Here is a 19,955-nt window from a genome sequence, read left to right as displayed (position 1 = left end):
TATCCACAGTACATAAAATTCACATCGATAGCGTTTAATAAAATGTTTCAAACATATATTTTCCGACTCAACATCGTACATTTATTTGTTCCCCACGAACTCCTTGCTATGACCGCCGGCTTCCAGCTTGATTAGTCCACGGAATAGGTAGCTGTGTCACTGACTCGGTTTTTCTGTATAATACTGTACTTTTTAATGGTGTGGCTTCATCAACACCACGCCGCTGTCTGGGAATGGAGAGTTCAGTTCATGTTACGTGAAACTATACGCCAAAGGAAACTGAACATATTGTGCCCTGCTTAAGTGACTACACATTGATTTCCATGAATTCTCAATAATACTGACTTCAGAATGTAGCTCGTTCATTTTGCGCGTCTCGCCGTGGTGAAGTGTCCTGTCGCCGAATGTCGCCAGAGTAGGTGTGCCACTCAAACGCCGCAGCCTAGCGTCTTTTGCCAAACCTTAAAAATACGTGATCCACATCCGTCCGTTTTCCGTTCTGTCCCGGTACCAGCATATCGTCGTCCAGATAAAGGAAAGCTGCAATGTTAAACGGGGCCATTATGTGATCGGAGCCCTGGGCCGTAGTCTTCCGGGAGAAATCATCTCCTACCATTACCAGCCGCCTCCTTTCGTATGTACGCATTTAGAGCTTCCGCGAACTGATTCGAGTTCTCTAGCGCAGCGCACACCTTTCGAAACTTTGGCGGCAGATCTTCAATCAGTCGGTTCTCGCAAAGTGGCGGCATTGCAGCGCCGGCCACCAAGCTGCACAATAACGACAGGAACATCACCGCGCACGTGACTGCTTTTAGCGAAGGTAACTGATGGCTGCAAACAGCGGAACAAACGACACGAAGTATAAAAATGATGCAAAAGGATACTAACGCTTCGTTCCAAACCGGGAGTTAATTCATTGCGCAAGTACGAACAGTATCGAACGAACGGCAGCAATACCAACTTAAAGTTTTACACTCAAGTTAATGCACTGACAGGGTTCGAACTGACGTCTTTCGCATAGAATCCGATTAATCGGTGATCGGATGATCTACGAACTAGGCATGAGCACGGACATTAGTACTAAACAAAATTTCCGTGTTTCTCAACTATGTACTAATCTCTTGTCCATGTTACTTCTCATCAAAATAGGCTCAACCGATAATCGGTTGCAAACGATTATTCGAGTAAAGCTCTTTAACTCCGAGTAAAAACTGTAACGCTGGTACATTCGTTTACCTGCCCATGACTACTTAAGACTCTCTATACTACTAGATACACAAAGCTAACACTCGACCGAATCGACGGGTAAAGCTCCCTAGAGCTATTGAGATATTGCCAGGGACCGCAGATATTTAGCTGCGAAAGTACACACGATTGCTCAATCCGACCTGACGATCCGACGTGGTGACAAATTGCAGACAAACTCGTTCGGAAATGGCCCATGATGCAGGAATTTATATCCCCCGGTCGACACGCAGCGGCTGCGGTGCGCTGCGACGGCGCAGAAAAACGCTCGACCCGTTGGAACCGAAGCCGTCGGTGGTCGTCCTGTGCTGGACATTCCAAAGATGACCTCCTCCCCTTGGTGGCTGTTCCGCTTGAGCTTCCGCTGGTCGCTAATACGAATCTCGCAATATGCTCCCCTGAGTATCCGTGGGTAACCAACCGCGGCAGCTGCGATCACACGCCAGCCGTCCCCGACATACGGCCGGTGGTGGTCCTTCGGCGATGGTTGACTGCACCGCCAAGAGGAATGCGCAACGATTGCGAATGATTGCGATTAATTTTTAAAAATTCATTCAATAAACCACGAACATCGGTACGACCAGCAATTTGTCGTCAACTTCGGCCCACACACCGGTTCCGGTTCGGGTTGATGAACGGAAACGGAATTTTCTACTTTTCCCGTGACCGAAGACGGGTGCAAGGGTTTAAAGATTACACCCAAAGTCGTCCAATCTAGCCATCAAATAACTCTTTAAATTTGTCTAACTCAGTGGAACGAACTGAACCCATTCCTGAGTGTTACATTAGTGCGTATCATACATACAAAAGCTCACCGTAAGCGCCCAATTTCACCAAAGTTCAACGCCACTTACCGATTAATCGCGGGAACGCGTTCGTCACGTGGTGTACCGTCACGGACACACGCGGACCGCGAACCAGTGACCACTTTCCGAGCGCCGAACTTCACGACAACATGCAATCGGTGTGGTCCAAAGATCATTTTTGGGGTGCAAACCCCCAAATCCTGGCTGGGGAAAACCTAGGAGCACCTCAAAATCCGAAATTTAGTTTTAATGCCCCGCAAACGCGGTAAAGCGGCCTCGCTGTATCGGCAGTGTCCAACACACGGTACTCCAGGCCCGCGGTCCCGCGGTGACCTTTCGGCCGGATCGGCAGTCAATTGCATGCAGTTTGAAAATGCTTAGCTTTTTAACACTGGCCGCGCTGGCGAACGCCAAACGCGACTTTCGCGGCTGTGGGACCTGTACTGTTTTATTTTCGAAGGCAAACGAAGGCAAAGGTGATGGCATACATTATCCTCGCGGATACGCAGAACCCACATGCTGGTTCTGGCCACACAGCGCACACAGACTCGGGGGGCCTTGGTTCCGTAACACAATCGGCCACGGCCAGCTAATGGGACTGTGGCTTTACGCTAATCGACTTCGGGAGAACTCTACGGCCCGCCGCTGCTGCCGAATGCCCCGGTGTGTGGAGGTCTGCCAAAGTTAAGGTATTCGTACGGTGGCCTCCCGGGTGGCAGAGGGAAAGAACCCGTCCAACGTTGGTCAGTTCCTGTCCGGGGCAGCGCTCGACATCAGTCCATCGCGCACCGTCGACTGAATCCGTCGGCTTGGTGGTCATTGCGGATCGAGTTCTCCAAGTGGTTGGCCACGCTCTTTTTGGTCCCCGTTCCCAGTGAGCAACCCCCCGTGAACCAGTCGCGAGTGCGTCCTGTGGAGCCTGGAGTTTTGAGCGAAAGTGTTTGAGAAGCGCCCGAGTACGTTACGTCATGGACCAGCCCGTTCCGTCGAACAATAGTGATTCCGCAGTGCCGTCCGAGTGTTCCAGCTACTCGGAAGTCATGAGTCCACTGTACATGGAGGCGTACTGCCAGTCGATCGAGCAACCGGAGGCATTCTGGGGCGATTTGGCCGAACAGTTGATCGATTGGGATCAGCCCTGGCAGAAAGTGCTGGACGATAGCAACAGTCCGTTCACAAAGTGGTAACTATGTGCAGACAAACTGTCGCAATGGCTGAACAGTTGTCGACCAGGACGTCCAGTTCAGTTCTTTCTCGATAAAAAAGGATACGGGTTGGTGAATCTCCTTTGGAAGTGAATGTCTGCCGGTTGTGGTACACTTGCAGTAGTTTGGTACACTTGCCCTTGTTTGAAGCTGAATCCATTAAAAGTAGGACGAAAGAAAATAATGCAAAATAATTTGCAAAAAGTTGCATGAAATGGTGGTCCAGCGCATACCATGGAGCATCAGATTGCGAACCACGTGCGTTGGCAGTCCTTTCCCGATTCATTCACAATTTTGACAACCTCCCTTAGGCAGCGGTTATTTAATGTAATTCATAAATCATGCAACATCACGGTTGACGACACACACATGGACGATGACCACGCCGGTACGGGGGCTCCTCTGGGAGGCATTGATAATAAACTTTTCCACAAAACGTAATCAATATCCATCAACTTTGCACTCGCTTGCGCATAATGTGTGGTGTGTCAGAGCGTTGACGAGCGCCCGCTGGAGGTTCCTTTTTTTCTCCTTCTTCGGAGACAGACCACGCAAATCCTAGGTCCCGGCCGCCTACCACTTTATATGAAAATGAAGACAATGAAGGTCCTGGCGGCTTGTGAGCGTCAGTGGGCACGCGGTGTATTTATGTTTCATCTTACGCCACGCAACTAGTGGTGGGGCGGCGCAAGAGGCAATTGTGAGGTCCGTTTTGGGTCGTTACAATGTGTGACTTTCGTGCATCACACATTTAGCCCCTGGGTCTGGCGGCAATGGGAGGCATTTCCAACTTTTCCGTATCATACTTTTCATCTCCTGCACAGGTATGTCGGCGGTAAGCTGAACGCGTGCTACAACGCGGTCGATAGGCATGTGCTGGCCAAGAAGGGCAGCAAGGTGGCCCTGATTCACGACAGCCCCACGACGAACACAATTCGCCATGTGACGTACAATGAGCTGTTCGATAAGGTAAATATTTGCATCATTAGTCGCTGAAGATCGATCGGCCCACGTGTTCAACGGATACTTGTTCGATGATAAATTTGAATGGCCGCACTAAGCTTCGAAAATCACAGCCTGCTGCCTTAGGGCCTAAACTTTAACGATCACACGGTTGCTATGATCGAATCGCACTATCGTCGAATCGTTGCCGGTTCACCAGATCGGAGCTTTTGGATTGGAGCCTCTATTTATTCAATGGTCGCTCTCTCGTTTGACCTAAAGTAAGGTCAATTTGGTCAAGCAAATTGATGAGGCACAACTGATGAACACTCGGAAAGAAGCTTCGATCTGTTACCGAAAAATACCAAACATCCTGGTAAACAAACTACTAACAGTACGAGTCACACAAATCCCAACCTCATTGCTAGGTTTCCCGTTTGGCTGGCGGTCTCCGGAAGTTGGGAGTTAAGAAGGGCGACCGTGTGGTTATCTATATGCCCCTGATACCGGAGGTCATCATTGCCATGCTGGCCACGGCCCGCCTAGGCGCCGTGCATTCCGTAGTGTTTGGAGGTAGGAGATTTTTCTTTACCGAAACTACCCAATGTGCCAAGAAATCAGACATAACATTGCTTCTTCCCTCGGTGGGACGGACTAGGCTTTGCGGCCAGCGAACTCTGCACGCGAATAGAGCACGCCGAACCAACGGTCATCATTGCCGCTAACTGTGGCGTGGAGCCGCACAAGATTATCTACTACTTGGACATCCTGCACGAAGCCGTGGCCATGTCTCGCTGGAAGCCCCGGAAGAATATCATATACCGTCGCGCGAACATACTGATGTCGGAGCTGGACGACGCGTGGGACGTTTCCTGGGAGAGTGCCCTGGACAGTCCGGTTGACTGTGTGCCGGTCGATGCCAACGATCCGTTGTACATTCTCTACACCTCAGGAACGACAGGTAGCCGCCCGTGTGCCCGCGTACATTGGGAGCGTGTCTTAAACCATTCCAATTGCCTCCTCTACCGAGCAGACAAGCCTAAAGGGATTCAGCGACCGATCGGCGGCCACCTAGTGACGCTGATGTACACGATGAATACGATTTATGGCATCCAGCAAGACGACGTCTGGTGGAACGCGTCGGATCTTGGGTGGGTCGTCGGCCATTCGTACATCTGCTACGGGCCACTCCTCTACGGGGCCACGAGTGTCATGTACGAAGGCAAGCCCGACCGGACCCCCGATCCGGGACAGTACTTCCGGATCATCGATCAGCACAGGGTCAGTGCCGTGTTCTCGGTGCCGACGGCCTTTCGCGTGATCCGACGGGTCGATCCGGAGGCGACTTTCGGCCGCAAGTATAGCCTTAAATCGCTGCGCACGATCTTCATCGCCGGAGAGCACTGCGATCTAGAAACAATGGTAAGTTTTCAGAATCCTTCACTTCAGTCCCCAGATCAATGAAAGCATTAGGTTGGGCTGGGCGCTACTTAGGAGAAGCTTACGGCCTGGCGATGAAAGCTTCCCTTTGAGGGGTTCGGCGATAAATTCTTTAGGTGGCAAACTAGGGCTTAAATGATGGGCGCCTATCAGTTCCGGTTTGTTGACACCGGGAATTGATAAACGGTGTAGAGCGATGCTGGCAGTTGTCGATAAAAAGCAGCCCAACATCATCACCGTATGCTACGGTCATAGCACACGGTCCATGTTCCGTGCATTAGGTACCGATAAGGGCAGCTCCATGGACGGAACTCTAATTCTGAATGAAACGTTTCGTTGCTCTGATTGCATTCGTTCGTTTCCGTTACCCTTGCCATTCGGCCAATAACAGTCCCACGCACTTCGAAAGACACCGTGGCGAACGGCGAATGTGTAACGATCTTTATTTATAGCCGCAACAGGGGACCTGTTCAGCTCAACCAGCTGCAGCCTGTTGACGCTGAACTGAGCTGCTGAATAAACAACTCCTACGTAATGCCGGAATAGAGCGAATGACTACATCTTTCGAGATGCGATTCGATTCTGATCGATCGTTACAAAACAATGATTGGTTCGTGCGGAAAACCACGAGCAGAAGTAAATCTCAATCAGTACGTCTTATGTCGGTAGAAGATTTATTTATCACAAGCTATTGTTAATGACATAATGTTAACATAATATTATGGGTTACAAATTTGAGATCTAAGGAAAAAAGAAAATGTCGTGAAGTGGTGATGAGCATTTCGAGGGGCATTTACTTCCGATAAGCTGATGAGACTGTCCTAGCTATATAAAAACTATTCGGATTACACTGTGCTTACTCAACTCCTCAATACCTTCCTGTTGCGCCCTGCGTCGAATATTAGTTGGCCTTGGAGTCTTACCGCTAAATAGAGGAAGCTTACAAAACAAGTCCATTTTACGCTTAACGTTAATTCTTCATCGAAAGTCCATTACCGGCGGCGGCACGGTATTTCCCTAGTACGAAGCTTGCACGATGAACCTGTCGTTGTTCTGCTTTGCAGAAATGGATGCGCAACACGTTCAAAGTACCTGTGCTAAACCAATGGTGGCAAACGGAAACCGGTTCGGCCATCACGGCCACGTGCGTCGGATTTTCGCAGAACCTGCAAACGCCACCCTTCACGACCGGGCTGCCCTTCTGTGGGTACGATATCTGCGTGCTGGACAAGAACGGTCACGAGGCGAAACCGAACGAACTGGGGCGCATTGCCGTGAAACTACCGCTGCCACCGGGCAACATGGCGACCCTGTACCGCAGTGACGAGCTGTTCCGCAAGACGTACTTTCAACGGTTTCCGGTAGCGTACGACGGCGCTGCGTTTGCTTACTTCCGGCCGACCGCTTGACCACTTTCCGTTTCCGTTCTTCAGGGCTACTACGATACGATGGATGCCGGTTACAAGGATGAGAACGGGTACATCTTTGTGACCGCCCGGGACGATGATGTGATCAACGTGGCGGGTCATCGCATTTCCACCTCCAGCCTCGAGGACGCCATCCTGCGACACCCGGACGTGGCCGATGCGGCCGTGTTTGGCGTGCCGGAACCGACCAAGGGTCAGATACCGCTCTGTCTGTACGTGACGAAACCGAACGTAGCCAAGCCGCCGGCCAAGATGTCCGTGGAGCTGATCAACATCATCCGGGAGGTGATCGGACCGATCGCTGCGTTCAAGCTTGCCGCCCAAGTACAAAATCTTCCACGCACCAGATCCGGTAGGTATCCGCCGGGGGCGGGACGAATGCGCCCCGTAATGTCTCTCTCTCTCCCCCTCACACACTCAGTACGATTCCCGTTTCACCCGCAATGCAGGGAAAACGATGCGCAAATCGATGGCCGATTTGGCTGCCAACAAGCACATCACGATCCCGGCCACGATCGAGGATCCGCACGTGTTTGTCGACATTACGCGAGCCCTACGCGAACTCGGCTACGCAATGGCCGCCCCCGATCCGGAACTGCGGCAAACGACCGCGAGATGATGCGATGGCGTGCATCTGAATCCGTTTCGCTTTTTAAGGTTTTCCGTTTTTGCTCCGTTCGCTTCCTTACATCCGTAGTATAAACCGTTAATATTTTATGCACTCTAATAAAGCAAGAAACATGGTAAAGGCCTAAGGAAGAAAACCGCCCGCCATCCGTGCACGTTCGCATATGAATCGCGGCCGATCGCGACCGTACCTTGGGTGGCTAGTTCACGTCCACGATGAACCCGTGTATCCGCTTTTCCCGGAGGTCCACATGTTTATATTTCCCGCGATGTCTGTTGGCTTTCTCTCTCTCTGTTTCTATCTTTTCCTGGTCGCTTTCAGCGTGCGCGGGTGCGTTTGGGGGCCTTGCATCGGTTAGGGTGCTCGCGTTTAGTACTCCAGATGCTTTATTTCGTAATCGTGCCCGTTACAATCTTCGTTAAAGTAGTCTAATATACTGGTTTCCGGCAAGAAGCTAAACATGGGCTTATCCTGCGCACAGTCCAGCATCATCCGGTGGCAGGTGTTGGCGGTTAGCACGCCATCGGCCTCGGTTTCATCATTCGTGAGTAAACTCTCAAAATCCATAGCATTGTCCTGAAACGATTCAATGTCTTCGCCCATTAGTGTGCCGTTGCTACTGCCACTGGCGGCACTGGTTTGGCCCAACTGATCGTGGGCTTGCTGCTGCTGGAGTAGCTGCTGATGCGGGTGATGATTGGGGTGGAGTTGCTGCTGTTGGTGTTGATGTTGGTGGTCGTGGTTGGTCGGTGTGAGGATGAGCGTGGTCTGAGGTTTGCTAAGGTTTGTGTTGTTGGCTGTGAGCTGCTGACCGGGAACTGCGGTGCTTTTGAAGCAGTTGCCCGGGCTGCTACTTGCGCTGCTACTACTACTGCTTGCAATCGGTTGCTGCTGCTGCTGCAGTGCAAACCGGAACGATCCTATAGAGCTGTTGGCTCCGAAATTGTTGTTTCTGTTATTGTTACTGTCACTTTGTTGCTGATGAAGTTGTTGTTCTCGTTGATGATGATGCTGATGCTGATGCTGATGATGAAGATGAGGGTGCTGCTGAAATAATTTCATAGAGCTGGATGCCGTGAGGCCGATCTGCCGATCGTCTTGTTCCAGCAATCCCAACGCATCGCTATCATCGTCAATACTGAGGATGTCATTGTTGTTGATGTACGTTTGCGGTTGCAACACGTCGACCTCTCCTGGCCCACCGCTAGAGTGCAGATGATCGTGGAAGCTGTTTGACAGTAACTTTATGCCACTCGGATCATTCTGCACGCCAAACAGACTCAGTGTGCCGTGCGTTGCCGTTGACGACGGCGATGCGTGCTGCTGGTGAGCTACCGGCAGCTGCTGCTGCTGCTGCTGTTGGTGATGATGATGATGATGCATGTGCTGATGGTGATGTTCCGTAGTGCTGCTAGTGACCGACATCGGGTCGTGATTCGTTATCATCGGAAACGGTCCGTCACTGTCAAGGGAGTGCATTTGAAAGTCCACCAGATCGATGTCGCCGAAATCATTCAGCATTATCGAGTCCTGCTGCATCGAGTCATCACCCGTATCCGGTGGCGCTTCAAACTTGACCGATTTCATGCTGAGCGACAGATCGTGCATATCGCCAATCGGTGGCACAACGCTGACCACACCACCAACTTGCGGTGCCACAAGTCCGCGGTCCTCCACCACCGGATCCGGCATCGTTAGGCCCGATATGGTTGGCTGCACCTGTCCCAGCACCTTATCGAGCATCGCATGGTGCGTTGGACTGCGCTCCACTGAGTGCGTTACCGACGTGACCGTCGGTGCAGCTGTGGTGGTCGTCAGCTCGGCATGCATGATGTCTTCCATCTCGTGCCCGTAATCCACCGTCGTGGAATCGGCCGTTGAGAGACCGCCGAGGAAGAAGCCCGCCTCGAGCACGGTCGAAACTACCGGACCACCAAGGTCACCGGTTCCAGTGGAATCGGCCATATTACCACCACCGTCCCCACCGATCGGGGAGTCGGCAGCGATAGAGAAAGGCGACGGAGCGACTAGCACGTCGCCAAGATGATGACGGTTCGAGACCGACGGCGACCCTATCGGGCACTGTGGTGGTGGTGGAGGCGGCGGGGGCGGAATGGGAACCGTCGGCCCTGCGTCCAGCGCACCCGGGCCCGCAAACTGATTGGTGCACATCGAACGGAACTGCTCCAGCTCTTCCTGGCTACGCTTCAGCTGTAGCTGTAGCTCGGCGATGCGCTTCTGTTGCTCGGCCAACAGGTTGTCCTCCAACTCCAGATTCTCGCCACCGGTATCCGCCACCGGTGTGGTGGAAACAATATGGAACGAACCGCCCGGAACATCGGCCGATTTCACAAACGCTCGCAACCGTTCGATCAGATTGGATTTCGTGCCCGACACGGGTAGATTGTACTGCTTGCAGTACTTCTTCAACTGCGACACCTTATACTTGTTCAGTGCGTCCGTAGACAGATCCGTGCCACTCGTGGCGCCAGTATTGCCACCGGTGCTCGTTTTGCTCCGCGCTGGCGTCGCTGCTCCACTTTGTGAACCGAGCGGAGAATCGATCGGTGTTAAATCGGGTCCGGTTCCCGCTGTGTCCGTGTCGCCATCAGTAGCGATTTGGTCGCGGTTCGACGAAGACGACGACGGTGACGGTATGCCGGTCGGTTTCTTGCACATTTCCTCGAGGTACTCCAGCAGGTGCTGCTGCTTCATGATGAGCTGATAGTTGTTGTCGCTCGACAAGCTACCGCCGCCGCCACTACCGGAGGAGCTTTTGTGGGAACCGGACGGTCCCTTGTACTCGTGGAATTTGATTGACCGCGCCTTGGTAATGGTCTTGGACTTGCATTTTTTCTTCGACGACTTATCTTTACCGCCGCCGATGCCGGTCCCCGGTCCGGCCGAGCAACCGCCGGTGGTGCTACTGCTGACACTATTGCTACTACTACTGAGGTGGTGCTTCAAATCGGCTGCAATGGACGGTATGGTCATGGAGAGGGTGAGTGGGGTAGGGTTCACTTCACCGGCAGGCTTGGCATTTGGCAGTATCGAGCGCAACGCGATGGCAGGGGCTCTGCTCTTCTCCTTCGGCGCCAAAGGAACAGCCGCCACCGTGGCCACGGTTGCCAGCGATGTCGTGGTCGGTGTGACGAGCTGCGTAGCGATCGTAGCAAGCAGCGTACCATCGTTTCCCACGATCGGGATCGCCGGTTCGAGATTAATAAAGTGATCCGCTGGAACGGTTAAAATCTGCGTTGGGGGCGACGTTGCCACGACTGCCGGCAGCTGGATTGTGGCGGTATGGGGTAAGAGCGCAACCTGCTGGTCGTGTTGGCCGGCTACCAGGGCGACGGCCACACCCTGCAGCGATTCGCCTTCCGAGCTGAGCGAATCTTCCCCCTCACCGACCGTGGTCGGGGTGGCCACCGAGGCGTCGTCCAACGTTGACGTGTAGTCCACCAGGCCTTCCTTTACTATCCGCTCGATCGGTTCGTCGGCGTGAAGAATGTTTTTACCGATCAAATCCAGTGGCCCCGGGCGGTGCGATATCTTCGAATTGAGATGATCGACCAGCAGGGCCTTCTCGAGCATCCGTCGTTTTTCCGCCAAACTTGGATCGATGTGGCTGTCGCAGTGCTCGAGAATGTGCCGCTGCTCGAGCTCCACCCGATCCGGCCGCTTTTTGATTTTCGCTTTGAGCAAATCGCCGGTTTTGGCCCGCTCCAGCTGCCGTCGCTGCTCGTAGATCGCCGGCGATGTTTTCAGGGCTACGGAAACGGAACGCGAACGAACGTGTGAAGCAGGGCGCAGATTAACCCGGAACCGGTTTATACTCACGAGGCATAATTCCTTGCTGCACGAGCTGATCGAAGGATCGCCTCACGAGCAGCTTCACTTTCAGTGCTAACGCCAAAAACAGAACGGAAAGGATACGAATCGTCAACACCGAGTTCAACGCCGGCCGGTGGCCTAGCTGCCGGGTTTTCTTACATTCTTTGTTTTTGTCCATGGCGCTCTGCAGTGGACTGCTGTCTATGACCGCTTTGGGAGGCGACACTCGGGAATAGGTGCTTGGGGCTCCTTCGTCTAATACCACGATGTGTTGTTGGTGCTGCTGCTGCTGTAACCGATCCGTCATGTTCGGGTCCATGTCCAGCTTGTCTGGAAGCACACGAAATACGTGATAATGAGCACCATTCCGACGGCATCGGGATTTCGCCATCGATTCCGCAGTGCCACTTTGTTCACCGGCATACCCACTTCTCTTCTTCTTCTGCGTCGGAAACTTATCACAGATTAGCGGGGCTTTTGCCCAACCCAAATGAGGCCATTTTTAACGCACACATTGTTTTTTCGATACTTGGCCCTTTCACTTGGCCCTTGGATGTGATTTAGCGAAAAATAAAAAAAATCTCAATAACACCGAAGCCACGGACACGCCGTCGCCGCCGCCGTCATACGTGCATTTGGTGGATGCCCTCCGCACACAAGCCAACCACGATTAGTCATATGTTTTTTTTAATATCAATTTTCGCTACGTTCTGGCCGCTGCTGGGACTGCTGGTGCTCTGTACGCGTTACCGACCACACAAAATGCCCCGTCCGCCACAGTTCGGTGCGAACTGCACCATTTTAAGCACACAAATCGAGGAATCGGCCCGAACCGTATTTACACCGTGTACGCATAATTTGCTATTGAGATTTTTTGCTCCTCCCATTCTTGCCTTCCCTTTTCTGCTTCTTATTAGCAGCAGCTGCTGGTCGCTGGGGAACACCCAGCAGATACACGCCGATTTATGGGCCAACACCCGCCCGGGGTGCCACACCCGTGCTGCAGCGGACACAGAACAAACTTACCCGGCAGAAACGAGTTATCTGCGTCCATTTTGCTGCCAACGAACGGGGTTTTTTTGCTGGCCAACAACGAATTTATCTTTCAATAATACCGTAATTCTATGGATAACAAGTAAACACTGAATTTTTTCATGACGTCCCTGGTTAGAGCCGCACGTTCGGGAGTTCAGTAGTGTTCAAGCAGTGGGGCGCGCAATCCTTTCGCGAGCCGTTTCACCCTTCGTTCAGCAACCAGCGCAAAAAGTGTCACTGAGAATGGGTCTTTTTTGACCCCGGCTGACTCGCTAGAACGCTGGCAGCAAGGTTCCGAAAGTGGTTTTACCAAAAATGTTTAGCAAAACTACATAAGCTGCCGTGCGACCTTCAGCTCAATCGTGTGCGCAACCCTCGACCCACGGTGTTGAACGCAGGCGATATGTTTTCGTTTCAAGTGCCAGTGGCATTTCGAGCACTCGTTCCCAAAACCGAGGCCTTTAGCTCGAATGTTTAAAAGTTACATCTACATGTTGAGCAACACCTACGGTAGGATGGTGGCTCAGGTTCGACTGTTGGTGGGCCACACGTACGCGCATTGCTTAAAACGGGTCATAGTCTACGATCATCACTTTCTCTGGCGGTCCTGCATTTGTTTACAACATCGTAGTTACCATTGCATACAATTTGCTGTCGGGCGCGCGCTTCGAACGAAAACACCAGCCGGCGGTCTACGGTGGCGGGTCGGTTTCTTGGGACTCCCTCCGGGCTAGGAGAATGTAAGAGCTCTCGCACCCCTTCGCGCACAGTAGCGAAACTCTGAATCATTTAGAAAGGAGCGATACCAAGATTGTCCGCATCCGGTTTACATCACCCACCGAAGCCGTGGTAATTACAGGAAAAGGCGAAAGACGATCGTCTAGCCGAGGAGCAGACAATGTGCGGCGGATACCGTGAAGCAGCAGAACTGTGTCTACGATAGCACAACACGGTGGCCCCGAATTAGTCACGAAATTTCCCCGTGCTGCATCATCGTCGGCCGTCATTGCGGCAGAAGGCAGCAAAAACTAAACAAGTAACTGAAGCGCCAAACTTTGCCAAGTGCAGGTGATGTATTCGGTGAAGTTCTAATCCGTGCCCGATTTCCCATTTCTTCTCGCTCCTTGAATGGTCGATGCGGCAGCAGCAACAACAACAAACAAGCCATCCGTGGCACCTACTACGATGGAAAACCGTCCCCCACCGAGCAGCAGTGGCAGCAGCCATCGGATAACTCCGAATGATTTCTACTTCGGCAAGCTGCTGGGCGAGGGAAGCTTCAGCTGCGTGTATTTGGCCAAAGAGGTGCGAACATCGAAGAAATACGCGGGTAAGCTGGCAACAACAACAAAAATCCTTCACGCGGCTCGCGTGCGTGTGTGTGTGGGTCCGAGACCATGAGCATGCACAAACGTCGTGACTGCGGTTGCTTCCGTGGACTTATTGCGCTGCGTTCGCGCACTTTCTCTTCCACCAAACAAACACGCAGTCAAGGTGTGCGAGAAGCGGTTGATCCTGCGCGAAAAGAAACAGGAGTACGTGAAGCGCGAACGGGAGGTGCTCAACCGGCTGAGCGGACGGCCCGGCTTCCTGGGGTTGTACTGCACTTTTCAGGATCGGACTAGACTGTACTTCGTGATGACGTATGCCTGCAACGGGACGCTACTGTCGCTGTTGTCGCGACCCTCCTTCACGCTGGATTGTGCCCGGTTCTATGCGGCCGAAATACTGCTCGCGCTGGAGATAATGCACGATCTCCAGATCCTGCACCGCGACATCAAACCGGAAAATATTCTGCTCGATCAGCACATGCACGTGCTGATGGCGGACTTTGGTTCCTCGAAGCTCGACTACGAGGACCTGGAACCCGAAACGGCGCGCCAACAGCAGCAGAACCACAACAGTGCGGAGCAGTCCGATGTTTCCTCCTCGCCTACTATGTCGTCCGCCCGAAAGCACGCCGAACAGGTGCTGGGAGCGAAGGGAGCAAAAGATCTTCAGACGGACACCAACGAGGACGAAGACGACAGTGACGAGACGGAAGAGCGCTATCCGGCGACGCGGGGCGCCAAGCGGCGTAGCTTTGTCGGCACGGCACAGTACGTGTCGCCGGAAATCCTCAAAGGCACTCCGTCCTCACCTGCCTCGGACCTGTGGTCGTACGCGTGCACCGTGTACCAGATGGTGTGCGGTGTGCCGCCGTTCCGGGCCGCGTCGGAGTATCTGATTTTTCAGAAAATCCTCCGCTGCCAGGTGCACTACGGCGAAGGCTTCGATCCGGTCGCGAAGGACCTGGTGACACGCCTGCTACAGATCGAGCAGTGCAAACGGCTCGGTGCGCACGATCAACCACGCTACTGCACGCTGCGGGCACACCCGTTCTTCCGCGGGGTCAGCTTCGAACAGTTGCGCAGCACGCCGGCCCCGATGGCACCCTCCGAGGACTCAGTATTACACGGGGAGACGGTCGTGGCCAACGCGGCCAACTACTTCCCTGAAGGCATGAAGCCCGGCCTGGATGATCGGCAGATTACGCGCTTGCTCGACTTCAAGCTGGCCGATCTCGAAGTGTCCGACGACGACACCGACGGAAGCGGCGAGGAAAGCGGAGGAGGGTCCAAAGTGGCCCCTGCGAAAGCGGTCCGCAGCACCGTCGGGACGGCATCCCTAAAGCTGACGAAATCGTTCACCGAAGGCACGGCGATCGATGGCAGCAAGCACGACAGTGGCACGTTGGCCGTGTGGGAACCGTTCACCGAGGGCGAACGGATCCTCAAGTACGGCTTCGTGCATAAGCGGAAGGGACTGTTCGCGAGGCGGCGCATGTTTCTGCTCACCACCGGCCCAAGACTGATCTACATCGATCCGGTGAACATGGTGAAGAAGGGCGAGATCCCCTGGACGCCCGTGCTGTCGGTGGAGGCGAAAAACTTTAAAACGTTCTACGTACATACGGTAAGTCGACACGGCCACGGTGCAGCCCCGCAAACCACATAAACCGTCCACTGATTCGTTGTACTTTTCCGTTTCCGTCCGGACTCGCGCCGTGCAGCCCAACCGCACCTACTACCTAGAGGACCCCGAAGGCTTCGCGCTGAGGTGGTGCGATTGCATCAACGAGGTCCACCGGAAGGCGTTTTTGAACAGAGTACAGCAGCAGAACGGCGGTACTTAAAAATGGCGGTGCTGAAGGCGTTTAATTTGTCCGTTTTCATAAATCTTTCACTCTCATTTTCTGTGTATGTAAATTAGTAGTAGGATAGGACACGCCGCGGGAAACGGGCGTTTGACGACGCGAGCTTGCGTTCATAGCGGCCGTTTTGAATAAGAAATTGCTAGGAACATTGAGGAATAGATCATTCAATGCACCCGCTACACGCTACTCGCGGCCGACAACTAGTTCAGCTTCATCAATTAAGCGAATAAATAGAATAAATTATTGCAAATTTAATACAAAGTGGTTCGGCTTTATTTTGGCAGACTGGCAGAAGGTCGAGTGTGGCCAACCGTTCGGGGTGAGTATTAAAGGTAACATGAAAGTAGAATAAGTGTTGCTCTTTCCTGTTGTTTTGCATTTTTTCCTGTAGGAAAGTGATTTCCGTGGCTACCTTTTCTTCGTTTTCGTTTTTTGCGCAACTTCGTTCGTGTTCTCGTCGCTCATGTGAACGTTCACATGAGCAACACTTATTCTATATTCATTTAACAACATTGCACCTAACAAACACGGCCCTTACTTCTATGATTTAAAAAAAAACTCCATTGCACTTATTAAGGATCGGTGAAAGACAAATTGTATGCGAACAAACCAGCAATCATTTACGACCTCAAGACCTAAATTCAAATTGCTGCAGCCGGGATGGGACCAGATGCGATCGAAAATGTACTCAAAAATAAGGTCGACCGAATGGGCTACTGCCAAGCCAACCGTGGTAGACATTTGACCAATATTGCATTTCATACATAACCGTAAGGAATGAACCTTTTGAATAAATTTTCAACCATTCTGCTCCTAAGGATCATTAGAATAATGGACCTATGGCATGAGAATAATGGACGCAAGAACAGCAACCCCTCGTCAGCTGATGCCAATCATCAACACGATTAGGCACGATCGCTTCGTGGTGGCAAAGCGAGTATTCATAAACGAAAGAAAACTCCCCGGAGACGATTCCCATTTGCCTATCATCCATCGCCGTTTGCCTTCTTGTCGCGATCCACAGTGGACTACTTCCAACCACGAGCGGCCACTTCCCAGTTCTGCCGCTGAGTATGGCAGCGACATACTGCTGTGCCCTTTTTTATCAATTTGTGTTTCTCTTTTGCTTTCTTCAAACGATACCATTTTACGCAGCGCTTCCGCCACTACGGAGACGATAAGCTGCTTCCGCCACGTTGCAGCGCTGTTGAAAGGGTTCTCTTGCGGCAGGACATTGGCGGCTTGCGCATATGTACAGCCGACTGGCGAGTGAATAGCAAGTGTTTCTGCGGTCCACGGTTCCGAGGTTTTTTCTGCGGGTTGAACTACTGAAGATGACACCACACCGTGGCGTCACCTTACTGATGCTGGCTGCCACGTGGCTGATTCTGCCATTTACGGTTTCAGTGAGTTTATTTGTGCATTCAAATGGGGGATATCAAGTTCTAGTATTCGAATCAAGTGCTGGTGTGATTCCGGAATGTGAGATTCCACTTCCGCTGAGTGAACTAAGGAGAAGGACTTTAAAGCGGCAAGCGTTTAACGTTCTCTATCACTATTATTATCTTCTAAACGTGTCGTGCCCAAACGTGCCAAGCCTTAAAATGCGATTTCGAAAATGATTCGTTCGAGTCTTTACAAATTTCCAGAGGGGTTCAAAAGGTTCCAAGACCGACCATGGCACCGTATGGTCGGTGTTGCTTATCACAGTGGAATTGGTTTTATTTTTAGCATTTATCCATATTCATACGTTAACCCGTGCCGATTTCTGTGGGCTTTGAGAGACCATTATCATGTAACCGTTTTTTTTGTTACTTATGCTATATCTTTCCTACGCCGGATGTGGGTTTTCCGTGCCGTTCCAGTTCAGCAGTCACGTTGAAGCCACCGCACACGGCGATCAACGATTCGCGCTCCTGGACTGTCCAGCAGAGTGTATGTGTAACCGTGTTTCGGAGAAAAGTGTCCCGAAAAATGAAACATCCGACGCCCAACAGCAAAACGTGGTATGGACGGATATCGTATCGTGTGGCAAGGGCCGGGTCCGACTGACACGAACCGAACCGACTTTGGTCCGCTCTTTCCAGGATACGTCATCGGATGGCGGGTCGGATAGTGATGACGCTCCTTCAGCCGTACACGCCCTATGTATGGTGGGAAAAGGGGCGAGCTTTGTGAAGATTGAGGACCTATTGTCGTTGGACACGAGTGTCTTGAAGCTAATCTACACTTCCCAAACGGAACGTTACCAATGTAGGTCTGGGTTGCGCCGAAAACAGTTTCCAGAGTAAAGCTTTCTTTCCATTCCCCAATCTCAACAGTGAATGCCTCAAATCTGGAACGTTTTGCCCAGCTGCGGCAGCTGCACATCCAATCCGTTAACTCACATCTGCTTCGTTTCGATATCGATGCAAGCCTGCCCGTTGAAAGGCTTCACCTAGAATCGCTCGAGCTAATACGGAGCGAGCTACCGAACGTGCTCGATCGTATCGTTCCTTCGATGGCGGAACTGGGCCTTCCGCAGCCGGTGTCCAGTGGCCAGGAGCAGGCGGCTAGCGCGTACGAGATCGTCGATCACGAGCAAGAGCTCGTGAACGATGAGCACGCCAACACCCTGATTGAAACGTTCGAACTCGAAATTGTCCCGTACGAGGTCTATAAGCGTGATATAGCCAGCACTAACAACGTATCGTTCTATGGGTGGAACAACCTGACTGAACTCAGCATCCACGATTGCCGGCTCGACTCGCTCCATCCTGACTTCCTGTACGGTCTCGAGCGCCTCCAGCGCCTTTCGTTGCAGCACAACAACCTCAAGGTGTTACCACCGTTCGCGTTCTACGGTGCGCCGAACGTACGGCTCCTGTCGCTCGCTAACAACCGGTTACTAGAGGTCAGCTACTACTCCCTGGCGGGTCTGCTTGAGCTGCAAATGCTCGATCTGTCGGCGAACAACATTTCCAAGGTTTCGGAGCTTACGTTTCCGCCCTTCCCGAAGCTGGCGAAGCTCGATCTGCGAGAAAATCCGATCGAGTACATATTCGACAGCTCGTTCGTGATTGCCAACTTGACGCGCTCGCTGTTCATCGGGAGCGCGACGGTCGGGCTGCAGGTGGCAACGCCGAAACCCTTCCAGGGGCTCGCGCAAATGGAGGTCCTCGAGATCCGCAATCTTCAGATGGCCTCGCTCAATCAGTACCTCTTCCGTGGGTTACGTGCCCTGCGCACGCTGCGGCTGCTCGACGGCAACATTTCGTTCGTCGAGTACGACAGCTTTGCCGAGATGAAGAACCTGACCGATCTGCAAGCCACCCGGTGCGCGATCGGTGCCATCTCGATGGATGCCTTTTTCGGTGTCAAGCGTCTGCGCACGATCGACTTGTCGTACAATTTGTTCACCGAGCTGCCGGCCGGACTGTTTGATGAGCAGCTGCAGCTGGTCGAATTGTATTTGCATGGCAACAGGCTGACGCAGCTTCCGAGCGAGTTCTTCCGCCGGCTCGCCCCAGCGATCCAGTTAGTGCGATTAACCGACAATCCATGGGTTTGTAGCTGCACGATGAGCGACTGGCGTCAGGCGACCACCAATCGCCTGAAGGTGTCCACCGGCGGCGGTGGTGGGCCGCCTTCATTCATTTACAGCAACAAGCTGACGCCACGCTGCAGCGACCCCACGCACCAGATCCACAACCGTAGCGTGTACTACGTCATTCGCAAGAACCTTCCCTGCAACGTTGACGGGGGCAAGTACGCCAAGATGGCGTTGCGCATCAGTGAGCTGAACCGTCGCAAGCAGCTCATGCTACTAGAACAGCGAAACGCTGCCAGACACCATGGATCGCACGGCAACCCCCCGGTACACGGTGCACCAGTGCCTGCCTTCGTGCATCCGGTGGTCGGTGAAAGGCCCAGATCGTTGCTGTATGAGGAGAAACGTTTACGTTTGTTGCAAAAGAAGCTCCAAAAGGACCGCCACCAACGTGGCGAGGCCGATAAGCATCGGCATCAGCAGTCGCCACCGCAAGGGCAACAGCAGCACCACCGCACCGTGAGCAACGAGCTCGAGTACTAATGGTTATTTGTAACTAAGGAACAAACCAAAAATGGGTCGATTATACACATACAACCAGAATAAATCAACGAATCAGAACACACAGAACTCGGATCGATTGTTTGTTTAATGTATCGAACACAGAT

At 52.6% G+C, this 19,955-nt stretch overlaps 5 protein-coding genes across 6 annotated transcripts; 3 read left to right on the top strand and 2 right to left on the bottom strand.

Moving 5' to 3' along the window:
- Nucleotides 1-95: 95 nt before the first annotated feature.
- LOC131210621 (dromyosuppressin) lies at nt 96-1,408 on the bottom strand. Of its 2 annotated transcripts, none has more exons than XM_058203896.1 (3): nt 1,237-1,408; nt 614-831; nt 96-540 (listed from the first exon to the last, which is right to left on the bottom strand). In XM_058203896.1, the coding sequence occupies exons 1-3, from the start codon at nt 1,242-1,244 to the stop codon at nt 443-445; spliced, it is 324 nt and encodes a 107-aa protein (XP_058059879.1). In that variant the 5' UTR covers nt 1,245-1,408; the 3' UTR covers nt 96-442. The 2 variants fall into 2 exon arrangements, with proteins under 2 accessions (XP_058059879.1, XP_058059880.1); XM_058203897.1 differs by having other exon boundaries at nt 620-831.
- Nucleotides 1,409-2,955: 1,547 nt separating this feature from the next.
- LOC131209251 (acyl-CoA synthetase short-chain family member 3, mitochondrial) lies at nt 2,956-7,810 on the top strand. Its single transcript, XM_058202271.1, has 8 exons — nt 2,956-3,234; nt 4,081-4,225; nt 4,627-4,771; nt 4,857-5,159; nt 5,232-5,620; nt 6,703-6,999; nt 7,072-7,417; nt 7,515-7,810. The coding sequence occupies exons 1-8, from the start codon at nt 3,020-3,022 to the stop codon at nt 7,682-7,684; spliced, it is 2,010 nt and encodes a 669-aa protein (XP_058058254.1). The 5' UTR covers nt 2,956-3,019; the 3' UTR covers nt 7,685-7,810.
- A 118-nt stretch (nt 7,811-7,928) lies between these two features.
- On the bottom strand, nt 7,929-12,154 carry LOC131207303 (uncharacterized). Its single transcript, XM_058199915.1, has 5 exons — nt 12,133-12,154; nt 11,687-11,857; nt 11,534-11,599; nt 9,103-11,463; nt 7,929-9,024 (listed from the first exon to the last, which is right to left on the bottom strand). Exons 1-5 carry the CDS (start codon nt 12,152-12,154, stop codon nt 8,063-8,065), a joined length of 3,582 nt encoding a protein of 1,193 aa, XP_058055898.1. The 3' UTR covers nt 7,929-8,062.
- A 15-nt stretch (nt 12,155-12,169) lies between these two features.
- LOC131207302 (uncharacterized) lies at nt 12,170-19,903 on the top strand. The gene is made up of 5 exons (XM_058199914.1): nt 12,170-12,266; nt 13,707-13,892; nt 14,052-15,517; nt 17,846-18,011; nt 18,080-19,903. Exons 1-5 carry the CDS (start codon nt 12,170-12,172, stop codon nt 19,828-19,830), a joined length of 3,666 nt encoding a protein of 1,221 aa, XP_058055897.1. The 3' UTR covers nt 19,831-19,903.
- Nucleotides 13,403-15,958, top strand: LOC131212253 (3-phosphoinositide-dependent protein kinase 1-like). Its single transcript, XM_058206047.1, has 4 exons — nt 13,403-13,598; nt 13,707-13,892; nt 14,052-15,517; nt 15,615-15,958. The coding sequence occupies exons 2-4, from the start codon at nt 13,748-13,750 to the stop codon at nt 15,735-15,737; spliced, it is 1,734 nt and encodes a 577-aa protein (XP_058062030.1). The 5' UTR covers nt 13,403-13,598; nt 13,707-13,747; the 3' UTR covers nt 15,738-15,958.
- Nucleotides 19,904-19,955: the final 52 nt, after the last annotated feature.

Source organism: Anopheles bellator, chromosome 2 (assembly GCF_943735745.2).
Source record: "Anopheles bellator chromosome 2, idAnoBellAS_SP24_06.2, whole genome shotgun sequence".
Lineage (NCBI taxonomy): Eukaryota > Metazoa > Arthropoda > Insecta > Diptera > Culicidae > Anopheles > Anopheles bellator.
This window is presented reverse-complemented; position numbering and strand designations above follow the sequence as displayed.